At 44.4% G+C, this 26607-nt stretch overlaps 1 protein-coding gene across 1 annotated transcript; it reads right to left on the bottom strand.

The window, feature by feature from the left end:
- Window positions 1-1270: 1270 nt before the first annotated feature.
- Window positions 1271-26607, bottom strand: CXHXorf56 (chromosome X CXorf56 homolog). The gene is made up of 7 exons (XM_009198181.3): window positions 26397-26607; window positions 21372-21489; window positions 7211-7252; window positions 6092-6230; window positions 3319-3408; window positions 2124-2216; window positions 1271-1536 (listed from the first exon to the last, which is right to left on the bottom strand). Exons 1-7 carry the CDS (start codon window positions 26518-26520, stop codon window positions 1474-1476), a joined length of 669 nt encoding a protein of 222 aa, XP_009196445.2. The 5' UTR covers window positions 26521-26607; the 3' UTR covers window positions 1271-1473.

Below are 26607 nucleotides of genomic sequence, written 5' to 3'. Positions count from 1 at the left end.
AAGCAATTCTCCTGCCTCAGCCTCCCGAGTAGCCGGGACTACAGGCGCATGCTGCCACACCTGGCTAATTTCTTTTGTAGTTCAGTCGAGACAGGGTTTCACCATGTTGCCCAGGCTGGTCTGGAACTCCTGAGCTCAGGCAATCTGCCCGCCTCGGCCTCCCAAAGTGCTAGGATTACAGGTGTGAGTCACCCGGTCTTGGGTTACTTGAGACCCTACTTTCATTTGGATCTGAGCTGTCCTACCCGCTCACTGCAATCTGGCTTTTCCTTCTTTGAGTATACAATCGATATGGGATGGCTCACCTACAGCTTCAGTGTTTGAAGTAAAGAAAGCCTTATGAAGACTCTGGCTTTTAATGGGGTTCCTCTGAGAGTAGAAAGATTCAAACCACAGCCAATTCCAAGAACCCTTCTAAGAACAGAGACAGAGTCACTTCAAAGGATCTGACTTGCTATACCTAAATATAATTCATGGTGCTTTTTCTATGACACACCATAATATTTTTTCCAAAAATCGTCTGGAGACACTAAAGCACTGATCTATTCATAAAGTTTCTACACAGCTTAAGAAGTTTGCATCAAATGGACAAAAAATAGTACAGAAAACCTAAATACAGAAAAATTCAGAAAACTCCATCTCCTAGAAAGCAGGTCAAGGCTGGGCATGGTGGCTCACGCCTGTAATCCCAGCACTTTGGGAGGCTAAGGTGGGTGGATCATTTGAGGTCAGGAGTTCGAGACCAGTCTGGCCAACATGGTGAAACCCGTCTCTACTAAAAATACAAAAAGTAGCCGGGTGTGGTGGCAGGTGCCTGTAGTCCCAGCTACTCGGGAGGTTGAGGCAGGAGAATCTCTTGAACCCAGGAGGCAGAGGTTGCAGTGAGCCGAGATCATGCCACTGCACTCCAGCCTGGGTGGCCGAGTGAGACTCCATCTCAAAAACTAAACTAAAATAAAATAACAACAACAACAAAAGGGAAATTACACAAGAGATCGGGATTTTAAAATAGGGGCAGTGGGAACACGCCCAATCCCAGTGACTTTGGGAGGGCGCCGAGAGGGCGGATCACAAGGTGAGGAGTTCAAGACCAGCCTGACCAACATGGTGAAACCCTGTCTCTATTAAAAATACAAAAATTAGCCAGGTGTGGTAGCACACGCCTGTAATCCCAGCTACTTGGGAAGCTAAGGCAGGAGAATCGCTTGAACCCAGGAGGCGGAGGTTGCAGTGAGCCGAAATCGTGCCGCTGCACTCCAGCCTGGGCGACAGAGCAAGACTCTGTCTCAAAAAAAAAGAAAGAAAGTCAAATGGACTCAGTTAAAGACCTCACTGAATGTAGGAGAACCAATGGGAAACAACGTAAAGCCTTCTGCTAGGACACAAATAAGAGTCCATCTATATAATCAAGAAATTACTTTGCCTCCTGATCTAAATGCTTGCCTCCAGTCTAGGGCTCAGAAAAAGGCCTGGTTATTTGAACTGGTTGTCAATCAAGGTCCCCTTCATTTTCGCTTTCTTGGCTTCCAGTTCAGCCTAGAAAGAAAAAAAACAGTGTATGTCTTGATACATGACACAAAATTATCTTCCTTCCTTATTCTAACCAACCCAAACACTCTCCCTTAATGTTTATTTAGTGTACAAACTAGAATCACAGTTCCCAAATCATTATATACCTCTGACATCTACCTTCCAACCTTTCTGATGTTATAGCACACACACAAAAAATGCTATTTGTAGGCAAAATGGGCAAAAAGACAAGGCTGTGGCCATAGGAAATCAGCACAGCTCAGACTGCGCCACAGCATTCCAGCCCGGGCAACAGTGAGATTCCATCTCCAAAATATATAAAATAAAATAAAATAAAAATAAAATAAATAAAATAAAATATCATCCTAGTTAGGGCTATAACAAGTATCATGATTTAGGGCCCAGATCCTGGGGTCACTACTACAGAGTAGGGTATACTGACAGTCACAGACCAGGGTTATAAAACTGGCAGCCAACTACTCTAGAAACTCCCAACAGATTTCCTAAAAGATTTCCCTGCCTGCTGGAAGGTCTTTCAGACCAAGACATCCAAACGACTGGGCCCCAGCACCTTGCTACCCCCTGCTACTCACCAGCTCTTGCAGTCGCCTCTTGCTCATGCCTTTGCGCTCCAGCTGTTTTTCAATCACTTTGGCATTCTGTGCATATGAGTCAGCAACTTCCCTCTGAAGGAAAAAAGGAGCATCCTTAAACCAGAAGTCTCACCAAGGAATAACAACAAAGACCTTAAGTCATAATGTATACTACTCAAATCATGAAATCATGACTAAAATGGCAGGACTCTGTTCCTTTTCCATTCTCCATCTTTTCAGTAATCCAGGAGCATTTAGGGTATTTTTTTGGGGGGAGGGAGGCGGATTTGGTTTTTTTGTTTTTTGTTTTTATTTTTTTTGAGACGGAAACTGACTCTGTTGCCCAGGATGGAGTGCAGTGACACAATCTCAGCTCACTGCAACCTCCACCTCCTGGGTTCAAGTAATTCTTCAGTAGCATTTACATTTTAACTGAAACATTTGTAAAACAGCAGATGACATCTCGCCATCAATATTATACTGAAGAACCATAAAGGTAATTGCTACTACTACTGAGGACAGACTCACAAACCATCAGAGTTGGACTGGAAGGAACCTGAAATCATTCAGTCCAGTAGTTTCTCAGATTAAGAGGGATGAGGACTTTGCCCTCTAAGGCGTCTCTAAAAATAGTATGTGGGAAAAAAAAAATCACTGATCTCATCCAACTCCTTCGTTTTCATTTTACAGATGTCTCTGAGATTCAAGGAAACAGGAATGAGCTCACTGTCATAGTTTCTCTTCCTTTTTTTTTTTTTTTTTTTTTTTTTTTTTGAGACAGAGACCTGCTCTGTCCCCAGGCTGGAGTGCAGTGGTGCAATCTCGGCTCACTGCAGCCTCCACCTCCTGGGTTCAAGCGATTCTCATGCCTCAGCCTCCTGAGTAGCTTGGATTACAGTCACGCACCACCACGCCCAGCTAATTTTTTTGTATTTTTAGTAGAAACGGAGTTTCACCATGCTGGCCAGGCTGGTCTTGATCTCCTGACCTCATGATCCACCCGTCTCAGCCTCCCAAACTGCTGGGATTACAGATGTCAGCCACCGCGCCCAGCCCACAGTTTCTTATCAGCAAAGCAGGGTCTCAAAGTGAAGTCTCTAATATTTCCACTACTCCAAGGCTCCAACTCCAGAGTCCCCTTTCCTCGCACCCTTCCCCCCCAAATTCCAGTTTCCTTAAGACCAGAGACACTTACGGCCTCAATCTCCTCTTCCTCTTCATCAATGGTAGACACAGTGACAGAACTGAACTTGCCCATGTCTTTGGTCCGTTTGGTCATCATCACCTGGAGTGGCAGGCAAGAAGTCAGTCCGGTTCATCAAAACAGGATCCATGAGCCGTGAGCGTGTGCGCACACGCCTGCGTGAGGGGCTGTGGGTACTGGGGGAAACACTACCTCTTTGGGACAGGCTGACCTATTTAAAAGTGCCAATGTTTTTATTTACATATTTTTCTAACATTTGCCATCAAAGGCTCTTTTTTTTATTATTACTTACTTTATTTTTTTGAAACAGGGTCTCACTCTGTTGCCCAGGCTGGAATACAGTGGTGCAATCATAGCTCACTGCAACCTCAAACTCCTGGGCTCAAGTGATCTTCCTGCCTCAGCCTCACACTTAGCTGGGATTACCGGCATATGCCACCACACCTGGCTAATTTTACATTTTTTGTAGAGACTGGGTCTCGCGAAAAAAAAAAAAAAAAAAAAGGACGGAAGGTATAAAAAAGCATCCTTAACGCTTAATGTCTCAAGCTTGTATCCAACTCCTGGCCTCAGGCAATCCTCCTGCCTCAGCCTCCCAAAGTGCTAGGATTACAGGCAAGAGACACTATGCATGGTCCATCATGGGTTCTTAAAATTTATTTTTAATTACTTTTTTTTTTTTTTGAGATGGAGTCTCACTCTTGTTGCCCAGCCTGGAGTGCAATGGCGCGATCTCAGCTCCGTAACCTCCACTTCCTGGGTTCAAGCGATTCTCCTGCCTCAGCCTCCTAAGTAGCTGGGATTACAGGCATGCACCACCACGCCCAGCTAATTCTGCATTTTTTAGTAGAGACGGGGGTTTCTCCATGTTGGTCAGGCTGGTCTCAAACTCCTGACCTCAGGCGATCTGCTGGCCTCGGCCTCTCAGAGTGCTGGGATTACAGGCGTGAGCCACTGCACCCATCCAATTTTTTTTTTTTTTTTTTTTTTGAGACGGAGTCTCACTCTGTCGCTTCAGGCTGGAGTGCAGCGGCCGGATCTCAGCTCACTGTAAGTCTACTCCCGGTTTACGCTTTATTCTTTCCTTCTGCCTCAGCCTCCCAAGTAGCTGGGACTACAGGCTCGCCACCTCACCAACTACTTTTTTGTATTTTTAGTAGAGACGGGTTTCACTGGGCTAGCCAGGATGGTCTCGATCTCCTTGATTCCTCATCATCCGCCTGTCTCGGCCTCCCAAAGTGCTGGGATTACAGGCTTGAGCCACCGTGTTCGTACTAATTTTTTTTTAAGAGACAGGGTCTTACTGTCACCCAGGCTGGAGTGCAGTGGCACAATCATAACTGAAGGTAACCTCAAACTCCTGGGCTAAAGTGATCCTCCCACCTCAGTCTCCTGGAGAAGGAATTATAGGTGAACACCACATCACACTCTTAGCTAATTTACTTTTCTATTTTTGTAGAGATAGGGTTCAAGATGTTGCAAGCTCAGGCTGGAGTTCAAACTCCTGGCCTCAAGTGATCCCTCCCACTTCTGCCTTCCCAAAGTGCTGGGATTACAGGCATGGCCACCATGCCCAGCTTCTAAACATAGTTTTTAATTAGCCTAATTCACTGTTTTTAATTGTTCAAAAAAACCATATGTAAAATAACAGATGACATCTCTCCATAAAAAGAGGAAAATTTGAAGGAAAATAATGTGAGTAAGGCCGGGCTGTGGCTCAAGCCTGTAATCCCAGCACTTTAGAGGCCGACGGGTGGATCACGGTGGGTCAGGAGATCGACCATCCTGGCTAATACAGTGAAACCCCCGCCTCTACTAAAAAAATACAAAAACTTAGTCCGGCGTAGGTGGCGGGCGCTCGTAGTCCCAGCTACCGGGAGGCTGAGGCAGGAGAATGGCGAACTCCGGGAGGCATGGAGCTTGCAGTGAGCTGAGATCCGCCACTGCACTCCAGCCTGGGTGATAGGAGCCAGACCTCACTTCAAAAAAAAGAAAATAATGTGAGTAAAAACCATACAATTTCTAACCTTACTCATGAGGCAACTGTAGAAAACAGAAAACACGGCCGGGCGCGGTGGCTCAAGCCTGTAATCCCAGCACTTTGGGAGGCTGAGACGGGCGGATCACGAGGTCAGGAGATCGAGACCATCCTGGCTAACACGGTGAAACCCCGCCTCTACTTAAAATACAAAAATTAGCCGGGCGAGGTGGCGGCGTTTCTGTAGTCCCAGCTACTCGAGGCTGAGGCAGGAGAATGGCAATTTAACCCGGGAGGCTGGAGTTTGGTGATGAGATCGCGCTTTACCGTAATTCAGCCCAGGATAGAGCCGACCACCCAAAAAAAAAACAGAAAAACACATAAAACAGGTAAGTTACAATTACATAAAGGCCTGTTTATACACAAAATGTGGCAATCTGATTAATAAAGAATGCATCCATATACATGCTTGAGGGGACGAATACCCCATTTTCCATGATGTGATTACACACTGCATACCCGTATCAAAATATCTCATGTACCCCATAAATATGTGCATCTATGCACCCCCCAAATTGTTTTTAACTTTTAAAAAATAAAAATAAAGTATAAGAATATATCCATAAAGAAAAAAGAAAAAGAAATAAAAGCAAGAAAAAGACAAAAAATAAAAAATAAAAAGAATACATCCATAAAGAGCAGTTTCTCGTGCACTATAATCTTATTTCAAAACATGAGCTAAATCTAGAGCTATATTAAGCAGTCTCTCTTTCAATGGTTAATTACCTTCTTAGGAGGCTCTTGTTTCTGAGTATATATGTTCGTCTTCCCAAAGCCCTGGCCAAACTTGACTACTGCTCCATCCACAATGAAGGTAACGGGAGCATTCTTCGGCTGGGATTGGTAGAAGAGCGGCAGTCCACACCTGCAATGGCACAGTGAATTTCTGCGAAGTCTCATAATCCAAATTCCCAAAACAGCAATTTGCAAAGTGTGCTTAGACTCTGGGAATATTTCTGTTGGTGGCATAAACTAATGATTGGCTCTTCTCAGTGTTTCCTAAAACTACCTCTACCTGATAAGAATCACTTAGGCCAGGCATGTTGGCTCACGCCTGTAATCTCAGCACTTTGGGAGGCTGAGGCGGGTGGATCACCTGAGATCAGGAGTTCGAGACCAGCCTGGCCAACATGGCAAAACCCCGTCTCTACTCAAAATACAAAAATTAGCCAGGCGTGGTGGCGGGTGCCTGTAATCCAGCTACTTGGGAGGCTGACACAGGAGAATTGCTTGAACCTGGGAGGTGGAGGTTGCAGTGAGTGGAGGTCGTGCCACTGCACTCCAGCCTGGGCAACAAGAGCAAGACTCTGTCTCAAAACAAAAAAAAATTCCTTTTTCTGGTCATCTGGTCAAAGATATAACTTTGACTAGCCTCTTTGGGGAACATATTGGTATTTGTGCTTAGTTGAAGTCTGAAGGCAGTTGACATTATAAGGATAAAGACACAATGGGGGCCGGGCGAGGTGGCTCAGGCCTGTAATCCCAGCAGTTTCGGAGGCCGAGGTGGGCGGATCAACTGAGGTCAGGAGTTCGAGACCAGCCTGACCAACATGTCAAAACCCTGTCTCTACTAAAAATATAAAAATTAGCCGGGCATGGTGGCACGTGACTGTAATCCCGGCTACTAGAGAGGCTGAGGCAGGATAATCACTTAAACACAGGAGGCAGAGGTTGCGGTGACCCGAGATCGCACCACTGCACTCCAGCCTGGGCGACAGAGCAAGACTCCATCTCAAAAAAAAAAAAAAAAGACATAATGGAGAGTTGTATCCAAATAATTATTTTCCTAACACATTATGCCTCTACTTGCCTATGCTTGGAGAAACCCACATTGTTAATACTTACTTTGCACATTTCTTCCTGTACTGTCGTTCAATGCCTTCAGGTCTGCACAGAAAATGGAAGTTAAAAAATAAAAAGATATGAACAAATCTCATAATGTATCAACTTTACTATCCCATTTCTTCAAACGCTAAGAGGGCCTTTAAAAGGTTTTCATTTTATAGGTCAACTCATTGGTTCAACATTCCTCCCTTCCTGTAACATTTATGGAAGCCCCTGAAATGGGTCAGGTATCTCCCTGACAAAGGAAGAGGAAGAGGAGGAGCAGCATAGTCATAATCACAGGTAGCAATAGTAGTTGCAGTAATAACAACAACAATAATAGCAGCAACCATTTATAAACCCTTTACTATGTGCCAAGAGCTATTCTAAAGCATACATGTATTAACTCGGCTGGGCATGGTGGCTCACGCCTGCAATCCTAGCACTTTGGGAGGCCCAGGTAGGTGGATCACTTGAGTTTGAGACCAGCCTGGCCAACATGGGGAAACCCCGTCTCTACTAAAAATATAAAAATTAGCTGGGCATGGTGGTGGGTGCCTGTAATCCCAGCTACTCAGGAGGCTTAGGCAGGAGAATCACCTGAACCTGGAAGGCAGAGGTTGCAGTGAGCCGAGTTCACGCCACTGCACTCCAGCCTGGGTGACAGAACAAGGTTCCATCTCAAAAAAAAAAAAAAAGTATACATGTATTAACTCATTTGATCCTTACAACAACTCTGTGAGGTAGGTCATATTATTATTCCCACTTTACAAATGAGGAACCTAGGCCCACAGAGCATTACATAGCTTGCCCAAAGTTGTGGAGCTAGGAAGCAGAGGTTGAATTTAAGCCCAGGCAGTCAAGCTCAAGAGCCCACACAATACCACCTTAGACACCAAGTCATATACACAAGGACTCAATTCCACCCACACAGCTGCTTAACAGAAACCTGGGACTCATCCTTGATTCTTCTCTTCCCCTCATCTCCCACACCTACTTCATCAGCAAATCCTACGGATTTTATCTCCAAGAAAAGACCTTGAATCTGTCTGCTTGTTTCCACGTTCCTGCCACTATCTTAGCCTACACTACCATTATCAACTCCCTGGACGACTGTAACAGCTCGTCCTGACTGGTCTCCTCACTTCCCCTCCCCTTGTTTCAACTTTGTAACAGGCAATATATGCATATGGTATACATAAGAGTATAAAACAAAAAATATCTTCCCCACTCATCCTCCACCCACCCAGTTCCCTTCCCCAGAGGCAAATACTGTTTCTGGTTTCTTCTGCTCATCCTAGAGATAGCTGATGCATATATAAGCAAAGAACTCTGAATGGTACATAAAGAAAATTTTTTTTTTCCTTTTTTAAACAAATATACAGTGTTCTCTACTTTCGTTCACTTAAAAATATACTTGGTTAAAAAAATATATATATATGTGTATATATATATATATTCCTATCAATAGATAAAGAGCTACTTTATTCTTTACAAGGACCACATTGTATTCCTTTGTATAGATGAACCAAAATGTTTTTTACGTGTTGGATGAATTCCTAGAAGTGTGTACATTTTAAATTCTGGTAGATGCTGCCAAATTTCTCTCTATAGAAGTTGAACCAATTTAGACTCACACTACCAATATACTGAGAGTTCCTGTTTCTTTACAGTCTCACCAACACTGTATGCCATTAAATTGCATCACTGCCATTCTCACATGTGAAAAATGGAATCTTTTAATTTGTATTTCTTTTTTTAGGAGTAAAGTTACACATCTTTTCATATATTTAATAGTCATTTGCATTTTCTGTGTTTCGAACTGTTAGTTCATGTCCTTTGTTTATTCAGTTACCTTTTAATTTTACATTAAGGAAACTTGTAAATAATGAAGGGGCCTTGGTTATTCTCTAGTTTGTCATTTGTCTTTGACTTTTTCCACCATGTGGAAATTTTAGGTTTTTCTGTGGTCAAACCAATCTTCTTTTCTCACATAATAATTCATACAACTCAATAGCAAATAAATAATTAACCTGATTTTTTAAATGGGCAATGACCTGAATAGACATTTTTCCAAGACATATAAATGGCCAACAGGTATATGAAAAGACTAATCATCAGGGAAATGCAAATCAAAACCATAATGAGGGCTGGACGTGGTGGCTCATGCCTGGAATTCCAGCACTTTCAGAGGCCAAGATGGGCAGATCACTTGAGGCCAGGAGTTCGAGACCAGCCTGGTCAACATGGTGAAACCCTGTCTCTACTCAAAATACAAAAATTAGCCAGGTGTTGTGGCACACGCCTGTAATCCCAGCTACTTGGGAGGCTGAGGCAGGAGAATCACTTGAACCTGGGAAGCAGAGGTTGCAGTGAGCCAAGCTTGAACCACTGCACTTCAGCCTGGGCAACAGAGTGAGACCCTGTCTCAAAAAAAAAAAAAAAAAAAAAACAACATAATGAGATATCCCTTCACTCCAGTAGTTAGAATGGCTATTATCAAAAAGACAAGGCTGGGCGCAGTGGCTCATGCCTGTAATCCCAGCACTGTGGGAGGCCAAAGCAGGCGGATCACAAGGTCAGGAGATCGAGACCATCCTGGCCAACATGGTGAAACTCCGTCTTTACTAAAATGCAAAAAATTAGCCAGGCATGTTGGCATGCGCCTGTAGTCCCAGCTACTAGGGAGGATGAGGCAGGGGAATCACGTGAACTCGGGAGGTGGAGGTTGCAGTGAGCCGAGATTGCACCACTGCACTCCAGCCTGGTGACAGAGTAAGACTCCGTCTCAGAAAAAAAAAAAAGACAAAAGTTAAGTGTTAGGGAGGATGTGGAGAAAAGGGAACCCTTACACACTGCTGGTGTGCTGGTGAAAACGTAAATTAGTACAGCCATTATAGAACACAGTATGGGAGATTCCTCAGAAAATTATAGAACTACCCTATGATCCAGCAATCCCACTTCTTGGTATACATCCAAAGGAAATGAGTTCAGTATCTCAAAGAGATATGTGCATTCCCATGCTCATTGCAGCATTATTCACAATAGCCAAGATATGGAAGCAACCTAAATGTCTATCAATGGCTAAGTGGACAAAGAAAAGGTGGCACGCATGCACACATGCACACACAACAGAACATTATTCAGCCTTACGAAAAGAAGGAAATCCTGCCATTTGTGATAATATGGACGGACTTGGAGGACATTATGCTAAGTGAAATAAGCAAAACACAGAACGACAAATACTGCATGACCTCACTTGTTTGTGGAATCTAAAATAGTCAAAGTCAATAGAAGCAGAGAGTAGAATGGTGATTGCCAGGGGCTGAAGGTGGAGGAAATGGGAGGCTGTTGTTCAACAGGTATAAAGTTTCTGTTATGCAAGATAAGTAAGTTTTGGAGATCTAATGTACAGCATCATAACTATAGTTAACAATACTGTATTGTACATTCTAAATTTTTTAAGTATTCTCACTACCTACACACACAAAGAAAATGGTAACTGTGAGGTGACAGATACACGAATTAGCTTAACTGTGGTGATATTTCACAATGTACATGTATATCAAAATATCAAGCTGTATCCCTTAAACACATACAATTTTTGTTAATTATACCTCAATAAAGCTAAAAAGAATTTAACACATCATATTGGTAGAATGAAAGAGAAAAACATAATCATTTCAACAGACACATAGAAAAAGTGCTTGACAAAATTCAAAATCCCTTCAATATACTAAGAATAGAAGGGAACTTCCTCTACCTAATAAAGGACATCTCTGAAAAACCCACATCTGTTTACCCACGTCTTAGTGCATTTTCTGTTGCTGTAAGATAATACCACAGACTGGATAATTTATAAAAGAAAGAAATTGATTTCTCACAGTTCTGAAAGCTGGGAAGCATAAGAGCATGGCTCCAGCATTGGGCAAGGGCCTTCATGCTGCATCATAACATGGCGGAAGGGCAAGTGAGTGTGAGAAAGCTTGGTTTTAAAACAAAGCCGCTCCTGCAATAACAGACATACTCACATGCCAGCAACATTAATCCATGCATAAGAGCAGAGCCTCATTAATTCATTCATAGGGCAGACAGATTAAGCTTCCAACACATGAACTTTTGGGGAACACATTCAAATCATAACACCACATAAACTAACATCATACTTTATGGTGAAAGACTGAAAGCTTTCCCCCTAAAATCAGGAACAAGATAAATATGCCACTCTCACTACTTCTATTCAACACTTAGAATAAATTTAACAAAAGAAGTGCAAGAAATGTACACTGAAAACTAAAAAGTATTACCAAAAGAAATTAAAGAAGATCTAAATAAATGTAAACACATTTTGATGTTCATGGATTGGAAGACTTAATATTGTTAAGGTGGCAATATTCCTCGAAAGAATTTCCAGATTCAACACAGTCCCTTTCAAAATCCCAGCTGGCTTTTTCACAGAAATTTAAGCTGATCCTAAAATTAATATGGAATTGGAAGAAATCCAGTACAGCCAAAGCAATCTTGAAAAACAAAAACAAAGTTGGAGAACTCACACTTCCCAATTTCAAAACTGACTAAAAAGCTACAGTAATAAAGACAGGGTGGTACTGGCATAAGGACAGACATACAGGTCAATGGAATAGAACTCAGAGTCTAAAATAAACCCATACATATATGGTTAACTGATTTTCAACAAGGGTGCCAAGACCATTAAGGGAGAAAAACCCAGTCTTTTTAACAAAAGGTCCTGGGACAACTAGATAGCCACATGCAAAAGGATGAATTTAGCCCCCTACTATACACAAAAATTAACTCAAAATGAATGAAAGACCTACATGTAAGTAGTAAAATTATAAAACTCTTAGAAGAAAACACAGCTGCAAATCTTCATATGCTTGGATTAGGCAAACATTTCTTCTTTATTTTTGAAACAGATTCAGGCTGTGTCACCCAGTCTGGAGTACAGTGGTACGATCTCGGCTGGCTCACTACAACCTCCACCTACCTACCGGGTTCAAGCGATTCTCTTCTACCTCAGCCCCAAGTAGCTGAGACTACAGGTGTGCACCACCACGCCTAGTTAATTTTTGTATTTTTAGTAGAGATGGGGTTTCGCCATGTTGGCCAGGCTAGTTTCAAACTCCTGGCCTCAAATGATTCACCCACCTCAGCCTCCGAAAGTGCTGGGATTACAAGCGTGAGCCACCATGCCTGGCCATTTCTTAGAAATGACGCCCAAAGCACAAACAATGGAAGAAAAAAATCAGATAAATAGGATGATAAAAATTTAAAACTTGTGTGCTTCAAAGAATATCATCAAAAAAGTGAGAAAACAATTCACAGAATGAAATAAAATATTTGCAAATCATATATATGATAAGGGACTAGTATGCGTAATATAGAATTCTTACAACTAAACAACAGAAAGACAAATACACCAATTTAAAAATGGGGGCCGGGCGCGGTGGCTCACACTATAATCCCAGCACTCTGGGAGGCCAAGGCGGGTGAATCACCTGAGGTCAGGAGCTCGAGACCAGTCTGACCAACATGGTGAAACCCCATCTCTACTAAATACAAAAAATTAGCCAGGCATGGTGGTACGTGCCTGTAATCCCAGCTACTCAGGAGGCTGAGGCAGGAGAATCGCTTGAACCCAGGAGGCGGAGATTGCAGTGAGCCGAGATTGCAACACTGCATTCCAGCCTGGGCAACAAGAGTAAAACTCCGTCTCAAAAAAAAAGAATTTCTATCTACTTCCTCTGTTTCCCCGTCCTTCCTAAGGTTCCCTTCCAACTTGACTGGCCAGGGCAGAGAGGAGGAAGGAACGATGAAGCAGGCAGGCAGGCAGTACAACTGAGGCAGATGGTCTATTGGTGAATGCCAGCTGTTTGGGAAAAACTCTGTCAAATTGGTTTTTTCCTCTGATCTCATACCACAACAACCCTCAACACAGAAGACGACTTCTGTGACCAAATGTGTGTGGGGAAAACCCCACACTCCAATAAATGGATGCCAGCTAGGTGTCCTCCAATTCAGTTCTGACACTGTCTACTCGGACAGTGTCAGATACCACAGGTTGAGGGCTTGGACCCCAAGACCGGCCACCAACCAGATACCAGTCGCAAGTCCAGGCTTCCAAAACTTTTTTTTTTTTTTTTTAAGACTGAGTCTCGCTCTGTGACCCAGGTTGGAGTGCAACGGCACATCTCGGCAAATTGCAACCTCCGCCTCCCAGGTTCAAGCGATTCTCCTGCCTCAGCCTCCCGAGTAGCTGGGACTCCAGGTGTGTGCCACCACACCCGGCTAATTTTTTGTATTTTTAGTAGAGACGAGGTTTCACCGTGTTAGTCAGGATGGTCTCAATCTCCAGACCTCATGATCCACCTGCCTCAGCCTCCCAAAGTGCTAGGATTACAGGCATAAGCCACCGCACCCGGCCGCCCGCCTAATTTTTGTAATTTTTTTTGTAGAGACAGGGTTTCGCCATGTTGGCCAGGCTGGTCTCGAACCCCTGACCTCAAGTGATCCGCCCCCTTCAGCCTCCCAAAGTTCTGGGATTACTGGCGTGAGCTGCCATGCCAAGCCAGGCCTCCAGAACTTCTGACCAACTAGCTTCAAGTTGGGGTTCCCACGACCCCCCTCTTTGGGTTCAATTAATTTGCTAGTGTGGCTCACAGAACTCAGGGAAATAGTTAATGTTTATCAGTTAACTATAGAGGATATCACAAAGGATACAGAGAAGAGATGTGCAGGGTGAGGTAAGGGGCAAGTGGTTTGGAGCTTCCATGCCCTCCCTGGGCACACCACCCTTCAGGAACCTCCACGCATTCAGCCATCCAGAAGCTTCCTAAACCCTGCCCTCCTGGGTTTTATGGAAGCTTTGTTAGAGACATGATTGACAACCATGTAGAAATGTGATTGGATGAAAAGCACATGATTTAAACCCAGCAAGGCCTGTCTGTTCAGACTTTTCTTGGCCTCTGTGCAGCATTCCTTTCTCTAGGGCAGAGGTGTTCAATCTTTTGCACAACCTTGCAAACATACTAAAACCACTGAATCATACACTTTAAAATGGTGACTTTTATGGTATGTAGATTATAACTCAATTTAAAAGAAACTAAATCTCAGCTGGGTGCAGTGGCTCACGCCTGTAATCCCAGCACTTTGGGAGGCTGAGGTAGGCAGATCACCTGAGGTCAGGAGTTCAAGACCAGCCTGACCAACATGGTGAAACCCTGTCTCTACAAAAATTAACCAGGCATGACGGTGGGTGCCTGTAATCCCAGCTACTCAGGAGGCTGAAGTGGAAGAATTGCTTGAACCCGGGAGGAGGAGGTTACAGTGAACAGAGATCGTGCCATTGTATTCCAGCCTGGGTAACAGAGTAAGACTCTGTCTCAAAAAAAAAACGAAAACAGAAACGAAATCTGAGTCTCTGAGGGTAAAGCTGAGGCATCCGAATTAAAAAACAAAACAAAACAAAAACTCCTCCAGATGATTCTGGCACACAGCGAAGGTTGAGAATCACTTTGCTAAGGTGTACATGAAAAGTAGAGTTGCTAAGGCATACATTATATGCATCTTTAGCTATACTGGATGTTGCCAAAGTGCTCTCCAAAGTCATTATAACTATTTACGGTCTTTCTGGTACTGTAGGAGACTTCCAGTTGCTCTTTGACAACACATGGGTATTATTTTCCCAATTGAAGGATAAGGAAATTGGGGGCCTAAAAGATTACTCGCCCAAAGTCACAAAGTGGTACTGCTTGGGATATAACTATACAGACTGTGCTGACCATCATCTTTAACATTCTGCCTCTCCATTTACAAGTATTACTTATGTCGAAGGTGCTCCAATTCACTGACATCACGGGACCAGGGCACTAACAATATTATTGGTTCTGTATACCCTGTCTGGTCCCACTGGGACTAAATTCAACCCCATACTAAAGGGAGAGATTCACCACACGGAGAATGAACTTCTCCTAGAATCCTGAAGTCAGCCAATCCCATAAGTTCAAGCTTTCAAAACGCATAGAAATATCAAATAAATGGGGCTGCATATTTCTCTTTTTTTTTTTTTTTTTTTTTGAGACGGAGTCTTGCTCTGTCGCCCAGGCTGGAGTGCAGTGGCGCAATCTCGGCTCACTGCAAGCTCCGCCTCCCGGGTTCACGCCATTCTCCTGCCTCAGCCTCCCGAGTAGCTGGGACTACAGGCGCCCGCTGCTGCGCCCGGCTAATTTTTTCTATTTTTAGTAGAGACGGAGTTTCACCATGGTCTCGATCTCCTGACCTTGTGATCCGCCCGCCTCGGCCTCCCAAAGTGCTGGGATTACAGGCGTGAGCCACCGCGCCTGGCAAGGGGCTGCATATTTCTCAATGAGTTAATCTTCAAGTACCAATGACAAACTGGATTTTGTCAAGTTTATAAAAATGTATCTATTTCTAACTATGTGCCAAGAAGCAGGCAAGATGTCTGTCCTAAGGGTTTCAGAAAAATACGCAGGGTTCCTGCCCTCAAAAAGTTCATCTTATTGAAATGAGAGTTTAATGTAAATGAGGTAAGAATTTCAAGTGGTATGACTATAAAGAAGTGATTAACATGAGCTAGATGTTTGGGATAATTGACCTTGATTTTCTTTCCTATCCTGAATCTCAAGGAATATATGAGATAGGGAAGACTCAGTGACCAAAAACAAAACAAAACATTCTCGGCTGGGCACAGTGGCTCACGCCTGTAATCCCAGCACTTTGGGAGGCCAAAGCGGGTGGATCATTTGAGGTCAGGAGTTCGAGATCAGCCTGGCCAACATGGTGAAACCCTGTCTCTACTGAAAATACAAAAATTAGCCAGGTATGGTGGTGCGTGCCTATAATCCCAGCTACTCAGGAGGCTGAGGCAGGAGAATCACTTCAACCCAGGAGGTGGAGGTTGCAGTGAACCGAGATTGCGCCACTGCACTCCAGCCTGGGCAACAGAGTGAGACTTTATCTCAAGAAAAAAAAAATTCTCCATTCTGGCTGTGGTAGCTAGCCTCTAAGGTGGCCCCCAATGATCCTTCTCCCTGGTACTAACACCCTTGTACAGTCACCTCCCACAATGAATAGCGCTGACTTGTGACACCAAAAGGACATCACAGAAACAACTGTGCATGCCTTCTGAGTCATAGCCATAAAACACACTGCGGCTTTTGCCTTGCTCTCCTGAATTACTTACATTGTGGGAATCCAGCTTCCATATCATGAGGATACTCAAGCAGCCTTATGGAAAGATCCCTGTGGTGAGAAACTGAGGCTTCTTGCCAACAGTTAGCACTCAGCTGCCTACCATGGTAGGAAGAGGAATCTCCAGCCCTAATCAAGATTTCAGGCCAGGCATGGTGGCTCACACCTGTAATCCCAGCATTGTGGGAGGACAAGGCAGGGGGATTGCTTGAGCCTAGGAGTTCAGGAACAGCCTGGGCAACATAGGAAGACCCTGTCTTTACAAAAAAAATTAAAAATTAGCCAGGCATGGTGGCACATAGTCCCAGCTACTCAGGAGGCTGAGGTGGGAGGATCACTTGAGCCCAGGAGATCGAGGCTGCAGTGAGCTGTGATTGTGCCACTGCACTCTAGCCTGGGTGACAGAGTGAGACCCTGTCTCAAAAAAAAAAAAAGACTTCAGATGACTGTTTACATGGTCATCTTCTTAATCGCAGCTTCATGAGACCAGAACAACCTAGCTAAGCTTGCTCTTGAATTGCTGAAAAGATATAAAATGATAAATGTTTGTTCTTTAAAAAAAAAAAATCAAGAGAGTACTAGAAGATGAGGATGGACAGATCATAGAGTGCATTCAGGCTTAGATTTTTATCCAGCCAACTAGGAGTGTTTTCCTTGTACTCCACAATGATCCCTAAATGAAATCAGATGGGGAGGAAGGAGGAGTCCTTAATGGATTGGGCTAGACTCCTCCCTACTCAGAACAGCTTTCTGCTTACCCGTCTTATTTATTTATACTTCTGGGTAAGAATTTAATTAAAGAAAGGATTTTTCATCTAAAAATGTTTGAAAGGCATTGCTATAAGTGATGAAGAGTCACTAACAGATTTGAAGCAGGTGACTGACATAATGTGTATTTCAGATAATTCAAGCAGTAGAGGATAGACTGAAGAAGAGCAAAACTATAGACCAAAAGACCAGGTAAGAGGCCACTTCAGTAATCTAAGCAAGTGATTCTGGGTACTGGAATAACGGCAGTGCAGCAGGGCTGAACAGGAGGAGGCAGCCACAAAAGAGACTAGAAGGCAGAATCGACAGTACGTGGTGAGTGACTACATGTATGCAGGGGATGGTGGGATGGTGGGGACAGATGAGACAAAGAGAGACTGACTCCTAGATTTCTCGCTGGGGCCACTGCACAAATCCTTGTGTCATCATAAGAAGAAGGAAAAGAAGGACTAGTATTTGGCTAATAGTAATAGAGACCTGACTGCAATGGCTTCAACAAAAGAGCTTGTTCTCTCATGTAAAAGACATCAGGAGGAAGGCAGTTCTGAGCACTGGTTGAGACCCAAGGATAGCAGGGCAAAGGCTCTGCAATTCTTGTGGCCTCTCCTTCCCAGTCCCAGACTGGCTGCTAGTACTCCAATTATCATGTCCATTTCCTAAGAAGCAGGATGGAATAAGGATAAAAGGGTAAAAAAGGCTTGAGGTCACCCATCAACTGACATCTACTTCCATCTCTTTTGCTTGGCCAAAGCTAAGTCATATTCAGAATCTTAGTTGTTGTGGGGAAGGGGACTGGAATATGCACCCTAACTTTACAGACACTCATGTATAGGAGGGTGTAGCAGAAGAGTGTCAGAGTGGTGCTGAGTGAATCAATCTGTGGTATTGTCCACAGTAGAGAAATGATGAGTTTGGCCTGCATCATGTTGGATCTCAAAGGTAGGACATCAGGTAAAGAGGTAGAGTAGGCAACTGGCTATACAGTTCTGGGTTACAGGAAGGCACAGTAGGCAGATTTAGATTTTATCATCAGCATAAGTGTAACTAATGCCATGTAAAGTGACAAGAATGCCCAAGGAAGGCATAAAGAGAGCAGGGACAAAAGCAAGATCAGAACCGTGTGGAATACCAATACTTGAGGGGCAGGCAGAAGAAAAAGAATCCAAAGGATTGAGAAGGCCAAAGAAGGAGAAGGAGGCTCACAAGAGCAGTTTCACATGGTGAAACCCTGTCTCTACTAAAAATACAAAAAGTAGCCAGGCATGGTGGTACACAACCGTAATCCTAGCTACATGGGTGGCTGAGGCAGGAGGATTACTTGAATCCAGGAGGCAGAGGTTGCAGTGAGCTGAGATCGCGTCACTGCACTCCAGCTTGGGCGACAGAGCGAGACTCCATCTCAAAAAAAAAAGAAAGAAAGAAGGAAAAGAAAACACGTAGCTAGATGTCAGCCTATAGCTTTTTCTGGTTCAACACTAAAGTTTCATAAGGGCAGGATTCTTTGCTGTTTACTGGTTGTACTGGATTAGATAGTGACCCTTAAAAATTCACATTCTGGCCGAGCACAGTGGCTCATGCCTGTGATCCCAGCACTTTGGGAGACCGAGGTGGGAGGATCACTTGGGTCCAAGAGTTTGAGACCAGCCTGGCCAACATGGTGAAAACCCATATCTACTAAAAATACAAAAACTAGCCAGGCATGGTAGCATGCACCATCTCAAAAAAAAAAAAAAAAAAGAAAGAAAAAAGAAAAAAAATTCACATCCATCCAGGAACCTCGGAATGTGACCTTATTTGGAAATAGTGATGTTGCAGATACAGTTAGTTAAGTTAAAATGATGTCATACTGGAGGAGGATGGGCCCTTAATCCAGTATGATTGGTGCCCTTCTAAGAAAAGAACAGGCAAAGGGACAATACCATGTGATGATACAAGCACTGATTGGAGTGATGCATTTACATTACAAGCCAAGGAATGCCAAGGATTGCTGGTAAACGCCAAAAACCAGGAATGAGGCAAGGAAGGATTCTCCCCTACAATCTTGAGAGACAGCATGGACTTACCAACACCTTGATTTCAGACTTCTAGCCTCTACAACTATTAAACAATTTCTATTGTTTTAGGCCACCCAGTTTGTAGTACTTTATTTTTTTTATTTTTTGAGACAGAGTCTTACTCTGTCACCCAGGCTGGAGTACAGTGGCACAATCTCAGCTCACTGCAACCTCTGCCTCCCCATTCAAGCAATTCTCCTATCCCAGCATCCCGAGTAACTGGGATTACAGGCACACGCACCACCATGCCCAACTAAATTTTGTATTTCTAGTAGAGATGGGAGTTCACTACGAATTCCCGGTCTCAAGTGATCCACCCACCTCAGCCTCTCAAAGTGCTGGGATTACAGGCGTGAGCCACCACACCCAGGCTGTAGTACTTTATTATGGCAGCTCTAGAAAACTAATACACTGGAATATTCCAGACTTCTAGGATAGTATCTGGAACACAGTAGGAACTCAGTAAATGAAATATTTGTTGCATGAATGGATGGATATTTTAATTCCTAGGATTGACCTTTCCATGACTTCTAGCACCTGCTGGTAACCATTCCCTAGTCACACCCGCACACACTTCTTGATACTCTCTCCTCTGTTTTCCACATCACCAGGTTCTTCTGGTTCTGTTCCAATTCTTTTGTCTGCCTTTTAAATATTCAGTCCTCTCTGCTTGCTCCACACTCTGTAATTTTATCCCTTCCCAGGTTTCAATTTCCCATATATACCAAGGACTCCCAAATCTAAAACAGAGCTAACCACATCACATCGCTGCTTAAAAACAGAGATGCGCCGGGTGCAGTGGCTCACGCCTCTAATCCCAGCACTCTGGGAGGCAGAGGCAGGTGCATCGTCTGAGGTCAGAATTTCGAGACCAGCCTGGCCAACATAGTGAAACCCCATCTCTACTAAAAATACAAAAAATGAGCCAGGCGTGGTGGCAGGTGCCTGTAATCCCAGCTACTCGGGAGGCTGAGGCAGGAGAATCACTTGAACCTGGGAGGTGGAGGTTGCAGTGAGCCAAGATCACACCATTGCACTCCAGCCTGGGCAACAAGAGCAAAACTCTGTCCAAAAAAAAAAAACCAAAAACGGAGATGGCTCTTCATTGCTTACAGATTAAGGCCAAACTTGACCACTTCAGTACTTTACTCTGTCCTCACCCTAGTATGCATCAACCCCTTCCTGTAAAGTAACCTGTGCTCCAGTCACAAAGGACAATTCAGGTTTCTAAAGCACACCATGTTTGATGTTTTTAATGCTTCCATATTCCTTCCACCCGGAATGCTCTTCATTCCCTTCATCTACTTGGTGAAATCCTAGTTCAGGCTAAACACAAATGCCATCATCTTTTGAAGACTTTCCTGGCCACCATTCAGGACAAATGACCCACTCCCACCTGTTTTTCCTTGTGTTCAGAAGACCATCACAACAGGAGTCATTCCCTCAAAGTCACGAGCTCTTTAATGGTAAAAATCATACCTTATTCATCTTCACAGATCCAGTACCTAGCTCAGTGCCTGGCACATGGTATGCTCCACAAGATTACAGGTTGAATGAACTCATTCAAACCTGTACATTGTAAACAAGCTACAGCTATCAAATGGCAATGGAGGGGCCGGCACAGTGGCTTACGCCTGTAAACCCAGCACTTTGGGAGGCCAAGGAGGGAGGATCACTTGAGGACAAGAGTTCGAGACCAGCCTGGCCAACATGGTGACACCTCGTCTCTACTAAAAATACAAAAATTAGCTGGGCGTGGTGGTGCACGCCTGTCATTCCAGCTATCAGGGAGGCTGAGGTAACAGAGTTGCTTGAATCTGGGAGGTGGAGGTTGCGGTAAACCGAGGTCACACCACTGCACTCCAGCCTGAGCAACAGAGTGAGCGAGACTCTATCTCAAAAAAAAAAAAAAAAAAAAAAAAAAAAAAAAAAGCAATGGAATCACATCTGAGCACCATTTCAACAAAGCACAATAAAGATATTACTACATTAACAGAAGTTAGAAAACCACCACAAATGTCAAAGTATTGGGCCCAACTGACCTGTTCAACAATAGATGTGATATTTATATTATTCAGAAACAGACTCCAACACAATAGGGAAATCCTGAACAGGGAGCATCAACCTCTTACCTCCGCAGATACATAGTCTCCTCGTCTTCTGTGTTACAAAACTTATGGGCATGTTTGGCAGCATCAATCACACGGGACCGGTCCCGGGGCCTCATGGGCAATTTCTCTAACTGGCAGTCTGAAGGAATGGAGAGATTTGGTCACTAGAGTCACGGCAAAATATAGCAAATGAGTCACTGCAAAATATCTTGAGAAGTTTTGAATGGGGTCTCTAGCACTAGAATTTTCTACTGCAATTACTATGCTTATTGAAACCTATTACTGAATGTTCCGACTAAAATTGACTTTCTGTCAGGAGACCTTGGTATTTGGTCCCAGCTCTGCTACTACCCTGGTGATCTTTGGCAAATCACTTCCTCCTTCAGAGACTTTTGCCTCATTTGAAAGATGAGTAGATGATATTATCTCAAAAGTCCTTCCCAGTACCGCAATTCAGGTTTCTATGAGGATTTCTGTGATCATAGTACACTTGGTTTGTGTTATAATGCATTAGAATCAGAAGACACAATCAAGCATACTGGAATGCCTACGAGGAAGCACTGGGAAAAGTGGGTGTGTGCTAAGAAAAGGAGAGAGGCTGGGCGTGGTGGCATGCACCTATAGTCCCAGCTACTGAGAAGAATGAGGCAGGGCAATTACTTGAGACCAGGGGTGCAATGCTGTCATGTCCCATGATTCTGCCTGTGAATAGCCACTGTACTCCTGCCTGGGCAACACAGCAAGACCCTGTCTCTGTTTAAAAAAAAAAAAAAAGAGGCCAGGCAAGGTGGCTCACACCTGTAATCCCAGCACTTTGGGAGGCCAAGACGGGCAGATCACCTGAGGTCAGTAGTTCAAGACCAGCCTGGCACAGCTACTTGGGAGGCTGAGGCAAGAGAATCGCTTGAACCCAGGAGGCAGAGGTTGCTGTGAGCCAATATCACGCCATTGCACTCCAGCCTGGGCAACAGAACGAGACTCCGTCCAAAAAAAAAAAAGGTGGGGGAGAGAGAGGGTAAGTGATTATATAGTATACAAATGATCCATCCTAGTTGGAGGAATTTTAATCTGAAAACAATGAAAACACAGTAAACAAATTAGGTACAGTTGTAAAGCAGATTGAAAATTGATATAATGGGTCAGGCGCGGTGGCTCACGCCTGCAATCCAGCACTTTGGGAGGCCGAGGTGGCAGTGGATCACCTGAGGTCAGGAGTTCGAGACCAGCCTGACCAATATATAGTGAAACCCTGTCTCTACTAAAACATACAAAAATTAGCGGGGCATGGTGGCACACACCTGTAGTCCCAGCTACTTGGGAAGCTGAGGCAGAAGAATCACTTGAACCCGGGAGGCAGAGGGTTGCAGTGAGCTGGGATCACACCACTGCACTCCTGCCTGGGCAACAGAGCAAGACTCCGTCGCTCAAAAAAAAAAAAGAAAAAAAAGAAAATCTATGTAACGCAAATTAAATACCTAAAGGATAACAGAGAAAGTCAAGTGGTCAGAGTAATTCAAGATGAATAGAGGAGATGAAGAGAGGAGTTAGAGAACGTTACGCAGTTTACATGTCAGCTCATTTACTCTTCACAATGAATGGTTAAAGTAGAGATTTGTTGTTCCTGTTTTAAAGATGAAGGAACTGGGCCGGGCGTGGTGGCTCAAGCCTGTAATCCCAGCACTTTGGGAGGCCGAGACGGGTGGATCACGAGGTCAGAAGATCGAGACCATCCTGGCGAACATGGTGAAACCCCGTCTCTACTAAAAAAATACAAAAAACTAGCCGGGCGAGGTGGCGGGCGCCTGTAGTCCCAGTTACTTGGGAGGCTGAGGCAGGAGAATGGCGTAAACCCGGGAGGCGGAGCTTGCAGTGAGCTGAGATCCGGCCACTGCACTCCAGCCCAGGCGACAGAGCGAGACTCCATCTCAAAAAAAAAAAAAAAAAAAAAAAAAAAAAAGATGAAGGAACTGAAGTTAAAAAGGGTAAGAGATACACCATGCATCTAATAAGAAGCAGAACAAGAATTCAGATCCAACTCTAAGTGATTCAAAAGCCCATGCTGTTTCCACCACACCTCCTTACCAAGAATTAATTTCTTCAATAAATATGTGAGGGCCCTCTAGGTAGCAGGCACTATTCTAACACTGTGCTGAAGATTCAGCAAACAACAAAGCAGATAAAGTCTCCCCCTGGCCAGGCATGGTGGCTCACGCCTGTAATCCCAGCACTTTGGGAGGCCGAGGCCGGCAGATCACCTGAGGTCAGGAGTTCAAGACTGGCCTGACCAACATGGAGAAATCCCGTCTCCACTAAAAAAATACAAAATTAGCTGGGCATGGTGGTGTATGCCTGTAATCCCAGCTACTTGGGAGGCTGAGGCAGGAGAATCACCTGAATCCGGAAGATGGAGGTTACAGTGAGCTGAGATCAAGCCACTGCACTCCAGCCTGGGCTACAAGAGCTAGACACTGTTTCAACAACAAAAAAAAAGTCCCAGCCCTGATGCAGCTTCCATTCTAGTGGAAGAGGCAACATATTTTAAAATAATTATAATATGATCTTGGGCAATGGTTAAGTGCTAAATATTAAGCAGGGTAAGAGGACAAAGTGACAGGGATGCTGTTTTAGATAAGGTAATCAGGGAAGGGTTCTCTAAGGAAATGACATTTCAGCAGAGACCTGAATGAAGTAAGGAGGGACTGAGGGAAAAGTTTTTGGGGCAGAAGAAATACCAATTCCAAAGGCACTGGGAGGCCGGAACACTTTTGACATGATGGAGAAAAAGCAAAAAGGCCACTGTGGCTGAAGTGCAATCAGCAAGGGGAAGACTGTTAGGGGATGAAGCCTGAGAGGTAGCCACAGGCCTGATCAAGGGTCTTGGTATGGATGGACTTTGGTTTTATTCTCAGTCTTATATGAAACCATTGGTTTTGAACAGGACTCTGGCTACTATGTAGAAAAGTGGAAGCAACGAGAGCAAGAGACTATGGTGCCAATCCAGATGAAGGATGGTAGTAGCTTGGACTACAGTGTTAGAAGTGGAGGTGGTAGGCTGGCCGCGGTGGCTCACACCTGTAATCCCAACACTTTGGGAGGCCTAGGTGGGTGGATCACTTGAGGTCAGGAGTTCAAGACCAGCCTGGCCAACATGGTGAAACCCCGTCTCTACTAAAAATACAAAATTAGCCGGGCGTGGTGGCACATGCCTGTAATCCCAGCTAGTAGGGAGGCTAAGGCAGGAGAATCACTTGAACCTGGGAGGCGGAAGTTGCAGTGAGCTGAGATCGCGCCATTGCACTCCAGCCTGGGCAAGAAGAGTGAAACTCCGTCTCAAAAAAAAAAAAAATTTAGCCGGGCCTGGTGGCCCGTACTACTTGAGAGGCTGAGGCAGGAGAATCGCTTGAACCCAGGAGGCGGAGGTTGCAGTGAGCTGAGACCGCGCCACAGCACTCCAGCCTGGGTGACAGAGTGAGACTCTGTCTCAGAAAAAAAAAAAGAATGGAGGTGAAAAGAAGCAGTCAGATTCTGCATAATTTTCATGAAAGCACCTGTAGGATTTCCTTATGGACTGGACAGATGTAAGGTATGTGACAGAGAGAAGTCAAGACTGATTCCAGGTTTTGGTCTGAGATACTGGATGAATAGTGATACTACTGACTGCAATAGGGATGAATGTAAGAGAAACAATTGGAGAGCCGGTGTAGAGGGTCATGAATTCAATTTTCAGCACGATATATTTGAGAGGCCCATTAGACATTCAAGTGGAGATGTTGAATAGGCAATTGAAGTCTGAGGAGAGGTGCAGGTTAAAGATGAACATCTGGGAGTTACCAGCACGTCGGTTGTATTTAAAGCTTAGGAATGAATGAGATCACCTAGGGGGTGGGTACAGAGTGAGAATAGGTGAGAGTACTGAGCTATATGGCCTTGGAATGCCTAAAAATCTGAGAGAGAAAAGGGAGCCAGACAAAAGGGGAAAAATCTAAGGCCAGGCGTGGTGGCTCACGCCTGTAATCCCAGCACTTTGGGAGGCCAAGGCGGGTGGGTCACCTGAGGTCAGGAGTTCGAGACCAGTCTGGCCAACGTAGTGAAACCCTGTCTCTACGAAAAATACAAAAATTAGCCAGGCGTGGTGGTGGGCGCCTGTAATCCCAGCTACTCGTGAGGCTGAGGCTGGAGAATCACTTGAATCCGGGAGGCAGAGGTTTCAGTGAGCCGAGACTGCGCCACTGCACTCCAGCCTGGGCAGCAGAGTGAGACTCCATCTCAAAAAAAAAGGAAGAAAAAAAAAAAAGAAGAAGAAGAAGGGGAAAAATCTGAGGTAGGAGGAAAATCAGGTGAGTATGGAGTCTTGGAAGCAAATAAAAAACGTGTTGCAAAAAGAATGAAATGATTACCTCTGTCAAATGCCACTGAGAGAAGAATTAAAATGAACATTGATAACTGACCACTAGAACTGTTAACACGGAGTTCAGTTAGTAATTCTGCCAAATACGGTTAAGATGATGAGGTGGGAAGGAAAGCCTACCTGAAGTGAGGTCAGGAGAGAATGAGAAGTCAGGATGCAGAGACAGCCAATATAGGCAACTCTTTGAGAAACTTTGCTATAAAAGAAGCAACGAAATGGGGTTATAGCTGGAGAGGAATACAGGATCAAGGGAGGGTTTTATTTTTGTTTGCTGTAACGTAAGAGCAACTGCAGCATCTTGGTATCCAGCAGAAACGTTATAAAGTTTCTAGAGGCAGTAGTTTTTGAAGACAATGGATTAAGAGGGAAATACAATATGTTTGTGTTTCTATTTTTGTTTTCCTGAAGGAGTTTAGTTTTGAGGAAGGTCTGGATACAGAGTCACAAGGCTAAACAAAAAACAGGAAAAAAAAAATGCCCTGGAGTGGGGCGGGGATGTGTAGGGAGGATTTCGTCGGAAAGAGAAAACCCACCAATCTTCGTTGAGAAGTGGTTCCCAGATCAGTCAGAGGAAATTCGCCTTCAAGAACCCGAAGTCTGGCTCCTGGCAGACGCCCCCGCAGTTCCCAGCTACTCACCCAGCACTAGGACCATCTGGCCGCACAAACAGTAGTAAACATGGAGGGGCTTCTCGCCGTCGTCATATTCCTCCCGGTCCCGAGTGTCAGAGCAGACTACTGACCGAGACACTACTTTCGGCATGGTTCCCAGGAGCAATCTGAAGACTCTACGCCAAGAAGAGGGTCGCGCCGAAATGACGTCACAAGCGCGCCTTGAACCTTTTCCCTG

This window comes from Papio anubis, chromosome X (assembly GCF_008728515.1).
Source record: "Papio anubis isolate 15944 chromosome X, Panubis1.0, whole genome shotgun sequence".
Taxonomy (NCBI): Eukaryota; Metazoa; Chordata; class Mammalia; order Primates; family Cercopithecidae; genus Papio; species Papio anubis.
This window is presented reverse-complemented; position numbering and strand designations above follow the sequence as displayed.

Excerpts from the sequence above, each read along its gene's own strand:
- CXHXorf56 (XM_009198181.3), bottom strand. The coding sequence starts at position 26,520 with ATGCCGAAAGTAGTGTCTCGGTCAGTAGTCTGCTCTGACACTCGGGAC. Across the intron at positions 3,409-6,091 it reads AACAAGAGCCTCCTAAGAAG|GTGATGATGACCAAACGGAC; the intron begins GTAATTAACCAT and ends CTGCCACTCCAG. Across the intron at positions 2,217-3,318 it reads AGGAAGAGGAGATTGAGGCC|AGGGAAGTTGCTGACTCATA; the intron begins GTAAGTGTCTCT and ends TTTTTCCTTCAG.